The sequence below is a fragment of the Carassius gibelio genome, chromosome B5, assembly GCF_023724105.1.
Source record: "Carassius gibelio isolate Cgi1373 ecotype wild population from Czech Republic chromosome B5, carGib1.2-hapl.c, whole genome shotgun sequence".
NCBI lineage: Eukaryota > Metazoa > Chordata > Actinopteri > Cypriniformes > Cyprinidae > Carassius > Carassius gibelio.
This window is the reverse complement of record NC_068400.1, coordinates 31,050,619-31,068,331: the sequence shown is the minus strand read 5'-3', so window position 1 is coordinate 31,068,331 and position 17,713 is coordinate 31,050,619. Positions and strand designations below refer to the sequence as shown.

Here is a 17,713-nt window from a genome sequence, read left to right as displayed (position 1 = left end):
GCAATCAATCCTGTCCAGCTGAGAAGAACTGCGGAAGAAAAAAAGCTTTCAAACGATCACAACTGAACTGAAGATGCAAACAAAGCATTGCAGAATATTGTAATATACAGACTTTCATATAAGGTATAAGGTGTCTTAAAAAGAGTGCACATTTGTCCCCAGACTAATGTTAAGCAGGGACAGAGAAATACATAGAAAACAAAAAAGGAATATTTAGTTTTTCTTTAGGATGCATTATATTGATACCATATCAGTTAAATATGAGATATTATTAGATATTTTAAGTTGCTGTAATCAAATGCCCTTGCTTTAAGGAGCATTATTAAGAGATTTCAAGTTATTGATATCAGCCGATAATTCTATATTTTATTGTTCATGCCCCCTTTCTCAAATTTTAACATTTTCAATACCACTCTGATGATCTATTGCTCACTTACACTTTACAGTTTAAAATAAAAGCACTAATAATTTAATAATTCTATTAAATCTAATCTTGAGTTAATCTCAAAATCTATCTATCTATCTATCTATCTATCTATCTATATATATATATATATATATATATATATATATATATATATATATATACATACATTTTGATGCCTAAATTCACTTGTAGCATTTACAAGTTGTTTTTACCGTTTTATCAAGACAAAATAGTATAACCTATTTGGTGTTATCAGCAGATGGATGAAAGTGTTGTTTTCTATAAATGACAATCAAATTGTGTATATATATTGCAACAATAAACAAAAAAGTAACTTATTTATTACCAACTTATGTTTATAACTTATTTTATGATTACAGTAAATATTAAAAATAAAAACCTGAATAAACTGATATGGATAACTGCATTTATTTGTAAGATAATCAGACAAAGAATTCTGTTTTCAAACGCTCAAGCTGTTTTTGTCTATACTTCTACTGTCTACTGATGTACTTGGACAACAGAGGGGCAGATTGTGTTGTAATATATCCTGCTCTCTCTGACTCTCTCCAATCTTTCTGTATCTCAGGGTGAAAGAAGATTGGGATACTTTGCATAAAATATGAAATACAAATGTCTCTATTTCAGAGTTAAGGCTACTCTTAATTGTGTCATATCCATCCATATTGATCCCTCTCTCTCTTCTCCTTAATAATCTTATTCATTCTACTCTTCTCCTTCAGTTTAACCTTTTTCTCACCTTCCTTACAGAGTTAGGATTTTACTAATCTTCCCCTTGCTCCCTTCTTTTTTCCTTTACCTTTTATTTAAGCTCTGGAAGGCATCTCCATAACCCCTTCTATCCTTCTCTCTCCACACAAATTCCTTCGGTGTCTTAAAGCAAGCTCAGAGATTTCCTTCTTTCTTTTACCTTTTCTTGCCCTCCTGATCTCTGTGCCTCCAGTCCAGTCGACTTTTGCGGTACAAAAGGTTCATGTCGCCACGGGGATGCTCCTCCTTACAGCCAATAACAGCACAGTGCAGCCACTGGCCCCGCCTCTCTATGTCACGCAGGAAATTCTCCACCGCCACATCCTGGGCGGAGCCAAAGCTCATGGTATAGAAGACCAATTAGGAGCAGGGGGAGGGATTTCAAAGCTTTCCCTCGTCCCAGTTACCTGTAAAAGAGTGAAATGCAGGCATTTGGTTAGTAGTTTGCATTTTCAGTAGTATGCAAATTCATTCCATTCTTTCTGATAACATAAAATCCCAACCGTCCAAACTGAATGGAAATAATTAACACAGCGCAGATACTTTACTCCGCGTTCTCTAGACCAAACAATTTATAAAAATAACCTTTCTACCTGTTTTTGTGCTTACTAAAATAAACTAACTAAAATGTACAATATATGATTGACTGCGCTTCTCAGTAAATACACACACACACACATATATATATATATATATATATATACATGTACATACATACATATATATATATATATATATATAAACCAGACCTGCAACCCACCGGCTGGGAAACACTGTGTTTTATTCTCTTATCATCTTAAAATACTTTTCACACTTTCGCCCTCAGATCTGTCTTGCACATTTACACATCACACATATAGTATAAAAGGAAGGAAAGTTCTTAAGTTGTGACCTGGAATCATCACTACTGCACTTAAATTCTCGTCTTCATCACAGTGGCCTGTAAAGGGCATGCACCATCTCTCTCTCTATCTTTGAGAGGAAGATCTGAGTAAGTATGAGTGGCTCAGTTGGCCACAGGCCCCTGGGCTGCCCCAGCGGTGCCTGTGTAAATCTGCAGTCTGTAATGCAGCCTGTCACATGTAGTCTTTGGCAGGAGACAGAACAAGCTAGCAAGAGAAGAAGAGAGAGCAAGCGAGCGCATTCGAGCTGCTTGTTGTGGGGCAGATATTGTACAGAGTGCTCAGAGTTTGAGCGCTGGGTACTACGAGAGAGTTCTGATTGGCTAAAAAGGATACAGCTGTCAACTGCTGTGCTTTTCCAGTGTTTTTCCAGAACAGAGAGAAAGAGAAAGCACAGGAGAGGGAGAGAGATAGGGACTTAGAGAGATAGAGAGCAATGACGAGAAGAAGGTGAGTGGGTTAGCTGAGTATGTTGCTGAATGTGCAGATATGTGTACGTTGAGTGCATCAGCAGTATTGCTATGTAACAGGAATACAGCTGGACTCGAATGTTTTCACACAGTTTAAGTGTCCTAGACAACAAACACATTTAATATACACACAAACACATCACAAAATGATTCATGTGCATCCAGGCACCCACTTAGGCAGTCATGCATCACTAACCAGTTTATAAAGTCACGCACAACCGAAGGTAGTTTATTTGGAAGGCACATGCAGTTTTATTTCCAGTCTTTGCCCAACACACGGAAGAGCTATGAATGAAAAATGAATGAATTTATATAATTACTCATTAAACCCATGCCTGCGAGTTAAACTTCATTGTAAACTGGGTCAGATCTTACAGTAGAGGGGAGCTAGAGACGAATATGGAGCAATACAGCGTCATAGATGTATACGGCTTATATAATAAATGACGCAAAGTTTTTATCCACGACAACATAAATTGCATTACACTGACACTTTACTGATACCTAAGAGACAAAACAGAAAAACTGATCAAACCATCGAAACAAAGACATTGTACCAACACATGATGGAAACTAATTTCAGCATTCCTGTGTCAACAATTTCTGTTAACCAAACTTCCAATGTCATTCAACACTGCTTACTGCATATGGGATCCAATCTTGCTCCTGAAAGTTTTAAGTGATCCTGAAGTCTTTGATTGAGCTGGTTCAGGTGTGTTTAATTGGGACTAAAGATAAACTCTGCTGGAAGGTAGCTTTCAGAAGCAGGATTTAGACAAACCCTTGACTTTTACATTTCTATATGGTTTTAATAGCTCAGCCACTTATAGTTAACAAGATATGCCAGGACAGCTCAGTTTTAAATCAACAAAACCAAGCCAGTCCGGCTTTGACAGGAGCCAGCATTCTGATGCAGAACATCCATCTTTCTTAGTTTATCGTCTGTATATTCTGGTTCAAATAATGATGGCTGGGCAAAAAATTGCAAGTCATCCTCTTCGTAAAACTTTTGTCGAAATACAAAAAAGTTTTATGTACAGTGTGTCTGCTTGTAAACAAGGCAAAGCAACTCCGGGTTCTACATCAGAACTCCGGCTCCTGTGTCAGCAGAACTACACACGAGTTGTGGTACTCTTGTGAACACATGGTGAAGATGGACATGGGCGAGAAGAAATTGTTTAATAAAGTTTTTGTTTTCCTTGCACACAAGAAGTATTATCCTAGCTTCATATAATTATAATTGAACCACTGATGTCACATGGACTATTTTAATGATGTCCTTATTACCTTTCTAGGTCCTGATTGGCTAGTTGTGTTGCTGACTATGAAGGGTCAGGAAGCTTTCAGGAAAAAACTTATTTTGTGTTCTTGAAGATGAACGAAGGTCTTACAGGTTTGGAACGACATGAGGGTGAGTAATTAATGACATATTTTTTTTTTTGGGGGGGGGGGGGGGACTATCCCTTTAATGTGCTCAGGCCTGGTCTTGAAGAGGGCCTGGACTGGATCACAGGGAATTAAAACCTCATTGCAAGACAAGACAGCAGCAAAAGACAACAACAAAAACACAACAAATCAGTTAACTATAAATAAATGAATGAAAAAAATTAAACAAAGGACAAAATTATCAGTAACCATTACAGAAACAATTACCCTCAGTGTCTTTTAGAAGTGCTATAACTAAATGTATTTAGTGACAAAAACATGGACAGTTTTAAGTTTTTCCTGTATTGTTTTTGGGCATTAAACTTTAAGTATTTTTCCCTACTTCTATCTGAACATGTGGAACAGTCAAAGGTACAGAGCATATAAAGTGTAATAGTGCGTTTGATAGTAACAACCGTTAATAAAATGAAGAGCACTAGACCATCTAGCTTTTTAAAATTTTGTTCATGTATAGCATGTTAATCACTTCCACTGTAGACTTCAGGACATACACCTTTGTCCATACAGTATTTCTCCTGAGTTTCTCTCACCACAAATCAGTAGACACATGAATGAACAGTTCGGTCTGTAATATATGTCATTTTTCCACCTCCTTATCTTCCTCCATCCACCCCCACACCCTCCTGCCCTCTACACTCACTGCCGAAACAAACACAAAGGCAAAGAGAAACATTCTGAAAGTGGCCATCATTTGCAACTCCACCAGCACTAACACCCACTGCATGGTCCACAGATGACTCTCTCAGATGAGAAAATATTCGACTTCTTCTGGAGGTTTTGAAACTGTCAATCACACACTTCTGATCTCCAGGCTGTAATATCTTGTTCTTCCTGAACATAATGTTCTCTGTGAATTATGGGAACAAACAAGTCAGTTGGAGAGGGTTATTCTTTTCAACACGCTAAGCACTTGAATAACATAGGGATCAATGCCTTTTTTATTTTTTTAATTTGCTTCTATACCAGATTTCTGTCATTGACCTTCATCCCAAGGTACATATGTATCTGCAACCTCAGAAATTAAATCTATCTAGGTTTCCATTTGTTAACAACACTTAATATCAAATAATGAATAATGTTTCTAAAATTTATCAATCTTGGTTTTTGTTAATCCCAACATTTACTTATACATTAAAATCTAAAATTGTATATGCTTATAATTTTGAATGGATCTGAGCTAACAACTAACAATGAACAGTAGTATTTTTATTAACCAGTGTTATTGTAACAAATATACTGCATCAGTTAATAATGTTTATGCATTAAAGATTAACTAAAGGATTTATCTTTCCATTATTAATTTTTTTGCAATCTCAAGCTCAGTCTCAAGAAATTTTAACATGATTTCAGTGCTTTATTGTGTGTCTATCTATGTAGAAAGTATCTGCTAACAAAATCAAACAGATAAACAAACTCAAGATAAAGAAAATGTGACGGTCATGTCAATGGATTTGATGTTCCCTTTTCAAATTCTTCATTACAGCTCTCTTACATCTGAGTGTGAACTCTTGAACCGGAAATTTATGCCAAAGGCCTACCCAACACAGGGACTGTCATACATAATCATATCACGTATTGATCAGTGCGCATGTTTGTGTAGCACACATGAGAGCTGTGGAGGGCGAAGACAGGTTTATTTTAGTGTGTAATAGAGATACTTGAGAATGGGAATCAATGAAAGCTCCCCTAGGCTATAACTATGGTAAGACAGACAGATAATCAAGAGAGTTGTGGAAGTGTGGATATTGTTTTACCTTGTGGGATTACATGAACATACTCCCATCCAAGCTTTTCCTCACAAAGCCAACACCAGGACTGATGCCACACTAAGCAAAGATCAATAATCTCTGCAACATGGAATAAGACACTATACAGAACACATAGCCTGAGAAAACACAGATACAGTTACTTTACTACAAACAGAGACTATTATAAACATAGCATCCCAGATACAATTTTTAAACCATGCAGAAAGTGACAGAGTCTAATACTATAACTGATCCTATACTGATCACAAAAGTGTAATTCAGCATAAACATACTGCATTTAGCATTATTGAAGACACATTTACATATCTTTTCTAGCATATTTCATTACAACAACATAAGACATTTTGTTAATGCCAATCTTATCCGCATACCATACACTACTAGTTAGGGCCCTATCATTTCTGTGATGTAGAATCCAGTCATGAAAATGAAATTTACAATATACTGTAACATTTGGAGAATATTGGGATAGATGAATCAAAGGTAGGTCAGTAAAGATAAATCAATATGCAATATGGTCTAGTGTCTGTTAAGTGAATTTAAATATGGATCCTGCATGTTCTGCGTGTCTCTGTGTGACTGAATGGCGCAGATACACTGTTTCATTTACTGCACAGTGCTACACAGAGTTTTCAGCCTTTGCCGCCTCATTGTGAGAACATGAACCCATGGACCTAAACTCTAGAGGTGCTCTGAGGATTTTACCATTTCTTTTGAGAAAAATATGGTTTTATCATATACAATAAACAACCCGTCAAAATAAAAGTTTAGTTAACTTGAAGAAATTATGACAAATATATTATTTAATGTAATGATAGTATTACTACTACTTATAATTATTATTAAAATATTATTTTTTAAGGAATATTTACCAGAAAAAGAATATTTACCAGAATTTATTTAACAGAAAAATGTAAATAAATACACAACAAATATTATAACCAGCACCAACCAAAGTAATGGAAAAAACACAGTATTTAAAAACAAACAAATAATAATATAAAAAAAATAAAGAAATAAAACTGAATATGAGGGGAAAAAAATAATTTCATAAGGCCTTAAAATTTTTATTTTTGTCAAACCTGTAATAAATTGCTGTAAATTCTGTATGTTTCATGATTTCAATTAATCAGACATTTTAGTCTTTAGACAAATTCATTTTTTTGAATAACAAAATTTTAAACCATTAAAACAGAGTCTGGAAAAATGTAAACTGACAAAAAATGGAATCCAGAAAAATATAAATGGAAAGAACTGAATTTGATTTTGAAAATTTCAAAGGGCACTACACTACTTTAAATCTCTGGCATGATTTGAGATGATATCTTGAGCTTCAATGGAGGAAAGACCATCAGACCATCTGTCGTGTGATCAAATTACTTATTTGATTAGTGACCTAGAAATACTGCAGAAGTTGAAACATTTCTTAATCATTTAAGGTTATAATGATTCTTAGCTTGTTCTTTCAAATGATAAAAATTTGCATCCCCGATTTTTAATGTTTCAATGTTTTATATTTTTAGACTCTGCTGTATTATATCAATAGTGATTGCACATGGAGCCTCAAGACACATACACACATTCCTCATTTATGTATATAAATGTTTTCACACACCTACTTAAGAATACAATATTCCTTCAAGCGTTCCATTACAGGTGCAACAACCACTTAAGACATACAAGCTTGTTTATATAGATGTTTGGGTCATAAGGTCAGTTCACACAGATCATTAAAGCTCAGGGACAGATGGGATTTGCGCGCACACACACACACACACACAACAATACATCCACTGCATAAATAATCACACCGACATGACAGAAAAAATATATATATATTTGCATGTGTAAATTCGGTCAACTCATGTATTTGCATGGCAGATTTTGCAGCGCTTCCCAAAATCTGTGTGTGAAGTCACATAAGCCGTCCCTCACTTATTGTCCTGTCCCATTACACTGCACCTGGCTGTTGTCATGGTGACCGGCCAGCTGTCGCTTTTTGGCGGCTGCTCTCCTGTCACTTCAGAACCACAGAGCTCTCTCGTGCCGAATGCCAGTGTGAATGAGAGAGACAGACAAAGGTGAATTAGAGACAGACACAGAGAAATAGTAGAGATAGAAAGGTGGAGAAAAAGAGGAAGGAGGGAGGAGACCACATTTGAGGGGTTGGGGAAGGTTAAAGAGTCTGGCAGGAGGTGCTTAGCAAGACGAAAGCATGTGAAAGAGAACGAGAGCGAGCGAGAGAGACAGACATGAGCAGACAGACAAGAGGACAAGTGCAGAAAGATGGATGGAAGAGAATATGGAGACAATGAATGCAGGAGCGGGCATAAAAAACAGATGGAGAGAAAGGAAGTGTGTTGTAAGGATGGGGGAGGGATGTGAAACCATGTCTCTCACACCAGTCACTGTGTGCGGTCTCCTAGCAACACTGTCTACTGCCGTCCACATCCCTCTCTCTCTGTCTGTCTCCATCTCTCGTCTTCTAGCTCAATGCTCACACTGTAGGATTCCAGTCTCTCTGTGTGTGTGCATGCTCGCTTTGCTTTCCTTTAGCAAACTTACTCGATCTGTTAGGACTTCAGTTTTGTTTTTTAACAGACTCAGCAACTCAATCAGTCGGAGCTGTCATTGGACGGAGTCAAAAGCAGGATAAATGATTGAAGCAAGCCGGGACACATGCATGCTGGGAGTGCCACCCACAGGGAAATCAGCCGGTGCATACACACCGCAGCACCTGTGTGCATATATTAGCAATGTGTGTTCTGTGCAAAATCAGGTACTGTAATTGAGACACACAGTTTTCAATACTGCAATGTGTGGAACAACACAATATAAACTTAAGGGGGACAGTTTACCCAAAAATTATTCTGTCATTGACTCGCTGTCATGTCCAAATCTGTATGACTTTCTTTTACTGCTTCTTTTTTTGTCTATTAAAATGGATGTCAGTAGCTATGTTTTAATCACCCTGTTTTAATGAGCATTTTGAAATATCACTTCAGAAACAAGTGTTGGAAATGCAAAATCGCAAAAGAAGTTGCATGCTCATTGAACGTGGTTTATAAATTGTGCAAAAAAGTGTCCATGCGAATAATAGATGGAAACGCATTTGCCGAATAAAATCCTCCATATGCATATAAAAAGTCATGTCATTTGCTATGGGATGGGGTCCTTTTTCCACAGCATTTGAAATGTTGTTATGGTTATTCTGAATTGTGCGTTCCTAAATGCATATATTAACTGTTTTAATATATTTAAAATTTTAATCACTCGTTAAATTACTTTCTTTTACTGTTGTTTTCAATTTTATATACCTGCTGTGTTTATTTTATGACTAAATTAAATCCTTTTATGTAAAGCACTTCTGATTACCACTGTATATGAAATGTGCTGTATAAATAAAGTTGCCTGCATGCCAGCTTTTCATCAACTCATGTACCCCCTGCAGTTCCCCTCACAAACCCCCAAGGTTTCACAAACCCCCGTTTGGGAAACCCTGCTCTAGTCTGTCAGTTACAGCAACACCTATATCACCTGAAATCGCAGCTTTTAGACAGGTGAGATCTTTCTGTCTCCAGCACTCACACTGACACTATACACATTTTTAGTTTCACATTTTATTTCACATAACACATGCACACATTTGTTTTTCCATCACGGTGGGGATTTTCCAGATTTTCAACTGCCAAACCCAAACACACAAACCTTCACCACAGATCAACAACACTCTCAACAAATGATGAATATTTAATAAAGTCTGGACTAAAAATAACCTGCTTTCTCTCTGTCTATGTATACAATTTGCTCTCTCACACATTGAATTTAAGGAATATACTGCATCTCTGGGCAGCTGAAGCAGAATCCCACTGCACTCAACCTGCAGTCTATTTGTCCAGCTCCATAGAGAGGATAGCTGTGTCTGGTTGCACCGACTGGAAAACACCCATACACACAAGCAATCACACACTAAGCACTGCAGCAGACTGCCAATTAGCAAGGAACTGTGGAGGAGCAACCGCTTCCTCACATGCAGCACTCCTCTGAACATGTGTCCAAGTGTGTTTTGTCGAAACAAAGTGCAGCATCACCAGGGATTACCAGCATTTGCCTTATTCTGCAAGATGACAAAATACATCTCCTCATCACAATTCTAAATCACTCCTCCCTTCCACTGCTGTTCCGCTCTCTTCTTCTCCTGTTTTCCGCATCCAATTTTCACTCTCTCTCACTTTATTCATGGAAGCACTCACTGACCTCCTCTCCCCCTCCTTTTCGCTTTACTCCTTCCCTTGTTCACTTTCTTTTTCCTCCTAGTGTGCCCTTGGCTTCATCATGCTCACTGGAATCTGCAGTAATCAAGGTGACGTGCTACATACACACGCAAGCCAGTACATATGCTAACGCACACGCATGTCAACGCATATGCAAACACGTGAAGCAAACATACTCACATGCGTCCTGAATTGCGAAAGCAAGACAATGTAAAAAAGGAAACACACTCTTATGTTGTAGCATCTGTGTGTTTGCATGTGCAATTTGGAAGCACTTCTTAATACAATCAGAAAAAAAAATATGTGGATTAATAAAAGTAGCATCATGATACTACAGGTAGATGTCTACATGTACAAACACATACGCAAACAGAAACACACAGCAACACTTACACATGCTAAGCTGGGGCAGCCGGTGGAGTAATGGACCCCTTCACATGTTCATCCCGAGGGAAGACTTTGTTTTGAGTATTGCTTTGTGTATGGTGTAAGTGTTTCTGTATTCTTGCACATCTGTTTCATGTGCTGTGTACACAAGTGAACAAAAGACTGCTCATATGTGTGTGTGTGTGTGTGTGTGTGTGTGTGTGTGTCTATGTGTGTACAGAGGTAAGATGAGGACAAGGAGGTGGGAGCTGTAATGACAGAAGCACAAATATTTTCACAGTTTGAGACCTAGAGGCTGCTCACCTACACATACTTGCTTTACACACAACAACAACCAACAATGCACACCCACAGCCTCATCAGAAACCCACAAGTATGCCATCATTTCTATCAGCCTCATTCAAGATGGTTAACTGACCTTTGGGACTCGTTATGCTTCAAGTAAAGATTGTAGGCCTATATGATACATTATGTCAGTAGGTAGCGACCAGTGTAAAAATGCATTTGATGTCTAATTCATTCAACCAAGAGATTCCCTTACGAAAAAGAAGTTTATTCAAGTGTGCTAGTATACTTCTTAAACTATAAAATAGGAAAGTGTGCTTTTAGTTTACTTTTTATGTACTTCTCAGAAATGGGCTTTATATACTTAAAATGACATGGTATATCAAGTATATTTAAGTATACTTGACTTATCTTACAAAAACTCTAAATATATCTAAGCTATACTTCTAGAATATGTGTTTTCATTATTATACAGTAGAGGACACTAACACACATCTTCTGCACAGAATTTCCAAAAAACACAAGTGATTAATGCTAACAATTATTTAATCACTCGTTAACACAGTTTTTTATTATTATAAAAGTCTGTTGCTCACTGGCTCTGAATACACATACAGACAAATCATGGGCCACAGGAGGGGATCCTGATCAAATTATTTAGGCTAAGCATAAACATTCACAAATTACTGTCCACTGTTATTTTTAACAGAAAAGAATGCAACGAGCTTGTAATCAAGTTGGAAATAGGACGTTTTCGATATCACTTTTTGCCGCTCAGAAATATTCAAGCAATCATCCAGTAGGTATCAGAAGATCTGTACTCCTGTGCGTTTAACGCTTACACTCACTGATATATATTTAACTGAACTGCGCTCTGGCCCACCTCTTCCAACCGAGGCAGGGACTGCTAAAAGGAACGATCACACTAGTCAAACGAACCAGGCTTTGGGGGTCGAATGCACTCCAGGACAGTTAGGATAGCATAGTGTGAGCACACCCTAAATATTCTCCCTCATCCTGCACACACGAGTCTCTATCCGTCCATCAAGTGTTATCCCCGCCACACTCTGCTGCGATGGGTCCCGCGATCGTGCAGATCTCTAATGTTATGATCAAGGCTCTGGACTCTGAGCATAACTTGTTTTTATAGCAAACTATAAAATATTTTCTATATTTTCTATGAAAACTATAATGCCCTGGCAGTGACAAATGGTTTGTTTTATATTCAATTTAATTACATTAATGTCATAAGTTGATATTAAAGCTACAATAAATATTTGAACTGCTACTATGTAAAAAAAGAACACTGCTGTATAAAAAGCACCTTAAGTGTTTGCAAACCAAATGTTAGCACACTTTTGTTCATATAGCAGTAGGCCTACTAAAAAAGTGCACAATACACTACTTCTGAATGCATTATAAGCATCAATTATAATAAATGCATACACGCATAGATACACACATAGATTAATATACAATTAATATACAATTTTACACACACACACACACACACACACACATACATATTTAAAATTTATTAAATAGAATACTTATTAATATTAACACACACACACACACACACACACGTAACAAATATCTGAAGTTATTCCACACACATCTTTTATATAAATCTTGCACATTATATACAACATTTTTACTATTAGTAATTTATTTACAAAAAAAAGTTTCATTATATAATAGCCTATATTAAATTTTTTAAAGTATGGATACATTGTTATTTTATATAACTGTTTTTTAAATAACTAATTTACACTGTTCTATAAGTTCACTAAAGCAAAACCATAATTTTTAGGCGCATGCACTTCTGGATAGAAATCACTACCATAAATAAAATAAGCAAAGTATGTGGTAACCTGCTCTGCCCCAGTTGTGAAGGACTCCCCCAGTTCACAGCAACACAGTGCCTGCTGATGACAGATGCCAGATCCAGCCACATGACACTCCTCCAATTTAGCACATATAAACACACATGCACAACCATTCCAAAGCCCCTTCCATGCTAAAAGCGTTTAGACTCTCTGACCTGAAAGTGTTTCTCTAACAGAAATGACATACTGTGCAACCAAGTGGAAGACAGAATGAGATATTTGACTTTTTACGTAGCAGAAGCTATTTTGGACCTAGAAAACACAATTTGTGTGACGGTGTTGTGAACGTCTCTGGTTGTGTTGCTTTTAAGTTCAGTAGAAACCAGGTCCACAAATCTAACTTAAACCATGAAAATTTTATGTCCTCCCTCTTGTTCCCTCAGTCTGTGTACAAGCTATGCTCTATTGAATCTGAAACATTGATGTTGCCAGTGAAAGTCCCAAGTGATACTGGCCTCTTCTCCTCCATGTTCTCCCGCTTCTATTCTTTACTATTCTCTTCCTGTAGTCCTAAGCAAAACATGTTCAGAGCTCCAATGCTCTCTCTGTATCTACAACAATAACTCCAAAGACAGACAAGTATGTGTACATAGAAAATCCACATATAGATGGTGTCAGATTAAGGGTGCTTAAAACTACACCATAATGCCTGAGAGCGCTACTTTACAGTGCTACATTAAAGTGCTATGCTCTACTAACCAAATTATGCTTTGCATTAGTATGCTAAAGCAAATGCTAACTGAACATTAGTGTGAAATACATGGATTGCTACTTTGCTTCCAAGCATACAGTAAGCCTCAGTGCCTGAAGGGTTCATTCTAATGTACATCTATCCCAGCTTTCCCTTAATAATTCTGTCTTGCATCACATTAGCAAACATTCATCTTTATTCATCAGTACTTCTTCACCCACCCTTCCCACATCTCATTTGATTTAAGCCTAAAACAGACATCATTCTGCTGCTCAGATGCAAACCTACCATAAAAATTCAATGCCGCCCTTTCGGGAAGTCTACAATGTAAAGCCTGAGCTTGGATCATCCAGACAGATAGACAGAACTAAAGCCCAACCCGAAAAATGAGTTTTACAAGGGAACATCTATCAAAGTCTAATCAAACATACAGTCTCTCCTTCTGTCCAACACACTATATTTATCCTCGGTTTCTCTCCTGTTAAATCCTTAAGTCTCTTAAGATCATATGATGTTCTCTCTACCTTGTTCACAATTGCACTTCTATTCTCTTATTTTCCAATTACACAGTCTTTAAAACTATCTGCTCATTATCTTATTACACTTATTCTAATTCAGCCTTTCCACTCTTTGCTCATTGCGCTCCCCCTTTCTTTCTCACATGCTGTTGTCATATGCTGTTTCATCAAATTTCAAAAACAAATTCATGGGAGCTTAAAGACAGGGAGACAGAGAGACCGTAGGCATTCTCTTACCCACCACTAGAAGTCACTCTTATTGTGCTGCATGTATTTGAGTGAAGTTGCTATAGATTTTAATAGGGGGGCAGTCGTGGCCTAATGGTTAGAGAGTTGGGCTTGTAACCCAACGGTCGTGTGTTAGAGTAGGTGTGGGTAGTAAATGTCCAGCGCTCTCTCCACCATCAATACTACGAATGAGGTGAGTCCCTTGAGCAAAGCACCGAACCCCCAACTGCTCCCCGGGTGTCGCAGCATTGGCTGCTCACTGCTGGGTGTGTGCACTTGGATGGGTGAAATGCAGAGCACAAAGTCAGAGTATAGGTCACCATATACTCATTTCATTTCCTTTTAGTACAGGAATCTTTAACACTGGGTCTGTGGTGGTACTGCAGGGGGTCTCACTTTACAGGGCAAATGTTGTTCAAATAAAATTGTATCTGTTTTTAGTATTTTAATAATACAATTGATTGCTTCAGTTTTCCTCATCTTTAAGTCGCTTTGGATAAAAGCATCTGATAAATGACTAAATAAATTGAAAAATTGTATATATATATAATATTTTTCATTTTAAAACAATACAGTTATAACACTATATTTATTATTTCTATTGTGACAAAAGTTAATTCTGCTAAATGTATAACACGTATCGAAATGTTTTAGCCTAAGCAAATTTAAATGCATGTGCAAGTATGATTCAGCAAATCAATCCAATGTAAACTTCATAAAGTATGTCCATACATTAATACAAATATTCAACATTTGTATTTATATAAGCCACACACACAGACACTAACTCCAAACTGAGAACACACCCAGGACTTAATGTATCACTCCCAAAAGGGAAATCCACCATGTTACAAATGCTTGATAAATTGATTGATCAGTTGAAGGATTGACTGAAGGTCTTGTCATATGCAGCATGTATTTTCTGTACTGATGTGAGGTAAATCCAAAAAAAAAAATGTATCATAACAGCAAAATTAATCATTAATCAATAGTCCTACCTCCTGACTAACTGTTAAAAAAACCTCGGCCATTATTGTTTTAGACCTTTGCTAAAATGCCTTGTAAGAAGGTATCCAAAGCCTCCAGACAAGGTGGGGCTGGTCTCCTCAAGTCTGCAGTGTAGGCTTCAGTCTACACCTCCAAGCCTAACTGGCTTTCCCCATGCTCAACCCGCCTCTCTTGATTTTAATCCGCGAATAATGTCTCCAGTGGGCAGTCTAACTTGGTGCTATTAGCCTATTAATCATTCCAGGGAATACACAAGACCGGTCCGGAGACGTCCAGGTTCACGCCAGAGACATACACGCGCACGCAGCCACGCCTCCCATCTACTATCACATCACGACTCTAATAAAATTGGCTGCAGTTGTAGCTTGTCGCACGTGCCATTGGCATTCTGATGCCACATTCACGCGAGGTTCATGCAGACATTACGTGAGACGAATATTTCTGGAGACCCTCTCGGTTACAACAGACCAGGTTACACCACTGATTACCAAAGTCTATGAATGTCTAATAGTGAAAATGTTAAATGTATTCAAGATAAAGGCTACATCCTTCACATAGCCTACTTACATATCTCACAAATAGCCTCCCCTTGAAGGCTCGTTTCTTACGTAGCGAACTCTAAAACTCGGGCACCTGAAGACGCTCCTTAAGACGCGTCACTTATATACGCTCAAATGATCACAAACCTTTACAACCTGCCTTTACACATTTACTCTTTGACATTATTTAAGAACAAGGCCGGGTTTTGTGGATAAAAGATCGACGGTGTAGGCGCGATCAATCGAAACATTTTTCATTTTAAAAACTATAAACAGTCGTGATAGCGAAAACAAAATAAACGACTGGTTTTACATGACAACTGTTTTCAGGGCAAAATAATATACAAACATGCATTGGGTTGTTAATGAAAAAAAGATTCATATTGACTTTAACACGCAATAGCGCTTGGTTAATTCCTCTGTGGGAGATCATATTTCTAGCCTTTCCCAGGTGTTTGTAATTATATTTCCACACACAAGTCAATACCAATTGAGGTCGAATTTCGTCACAATTCGTATGATTTAAATACATCCGCCTTTAGTGTACTGAAAACATATGGTGCAGAATAGCTTGACTTACATAAACGGTGTGAAGTCGAATTGCAGAGGACAAGTAGTAAAATCAGACAACAACAAATCCACGCCGGTCTGCTGACGATGACATTGCCCTCTTCATAGAGGAAAGACGGAGTTGACAGTAATTTCCAACCGTGTCATAAAATATTAGATGTAAAATTCTATGCGAGGAGACCGAGCATCAGTTCGCTGACGGCTGGCTGCTTTTTGTAAACAACATCCTCATCCCCATTCACCCTCCGCGCGGAGCACGACGAGAAAGCGCTTTGCAATCCATGGTGCAGTTCACTGCGACGTTAGGGAAGGGGAAAAAATATCCGTTCAAAGCAGGCCCATACCATTCACAAATACAGTCTGTTAGTGCACGCTAACCGGGAGACGACTTCACGGTAATAAATGCAGCGCCTGCAGTTAAACAGACACGTTGCTTCGCGCTGATATTAATATTAATATTCTTGCTTTAGAGCTCGTCGGTCACCGGAGAAGCAGATGCCGAGCTACTGATTCCGTTCTGATGCGCGCCACGCTCTCCTGAAATGACGTTGTATCGTGCTGCTGTTTTTGTGAAGGGAGACATTGTCTTCCCTCGCCATACTAAATATAAATTTCACCGACAGTTGTTATGCTGCTGTTACGTTTACATTTTTATGCCTGCCCTTGCCTCCACCTTTCTGACAGCTGATTCGACGCACGTATTTACAATTTTTGTCCGCGTTCGCTCTGTGCAGACGTAAGCAGTCTGTCAGCAAGCGCTCCAACGAACCCTAATGCTCCACCAGCAACACCGAGGCACTGCATTATTTTTCTCATGATAATCTCTCTTTTCACTTACACTCTTGTGTTTAGCCTGTATGGTTTTAAGATCTAGGCATAAATACCAACTGTAACTCGTCACAACCTAATTCACCTGAAGAGGTAAGGCTAAATTACAACACTCATCCAATCTAAACCTTTCACAGACCATCTATCAACATCAAGAAACGCTTAGTATTCATTCATTCATTCATTCATATATTTCCCTAAATTTAGGCACTTCCCTTCTTGCTCTCACTCAGTCCCCACAAACCATTGTATTATAATTGGATGTACATGACCTCCTGCATGCTATCTGTGCCTGGAGTGAGAAAATGTAGTGATGTGAGCAAGAGATGAGAAATGAGGGAGAAATGTGAGAAGTGAGTCTTGAAGACATGGAAAACAAAGGATAACAATAACAGTACTCACACTTCAGGATGGCAGAGAGCCATTCTGTCATCACACATTTAATTGGAGTAGCTCATGCGCATACGGCATGAGATTGCATCACAGAAATAGTCAGGAAGCTAGAATATAACCATTGATCGGTAATGAATCACACTTTGCATTTGCACGAAAGAAAAAATTGGTATACTTAAAATTAGGGATGCACGATAATATCGGCACAACATCGGTATCGGCCGATAAAAGCTTAAAATGACAATTATCGGTATCGGCCGATATGAATATTTCTGCCGATGAGCCAAACCGATATTCTCCAAGTGAAATAATTGACCT

At 37.9% G+C, this 17,713-nt stretch overlaps 1 protein-coding gene across 1 annotated transcript in view; it reads right to left on the bottom strand.

Annotated features, from left to right (window-relative positions):
- The window catches only part of LOC127957071 (neuronal tyrosine-phosphorylated phosphoinositide-3-kinase adapter 1), a 33,318-nt gene extending 16,368 nt beyond the window's left edge, over positions 1-16,950 (bottom strand). The window contains exons 1-2 of the mRNA XM_052555431.1: positions 16,185-16,950; positions 1,359-1,605 (exon numbers count right to left, since the gene is read on the bottom strand). Of these exons, the coding sequence (XP_052411391.1) occupies positions 1,359-1,543 (185 nt within the window). The 5' untranslated portion in view covers positions 1,544-1,605; positions 16,185-16,950. The remainder of the gene's footprint in view (positions 1-1,358; positions 1,606-16,184) is intronic.
- Between the last annotated feature and the right edge of the window lie 763 nt (positions 16,951-17,713).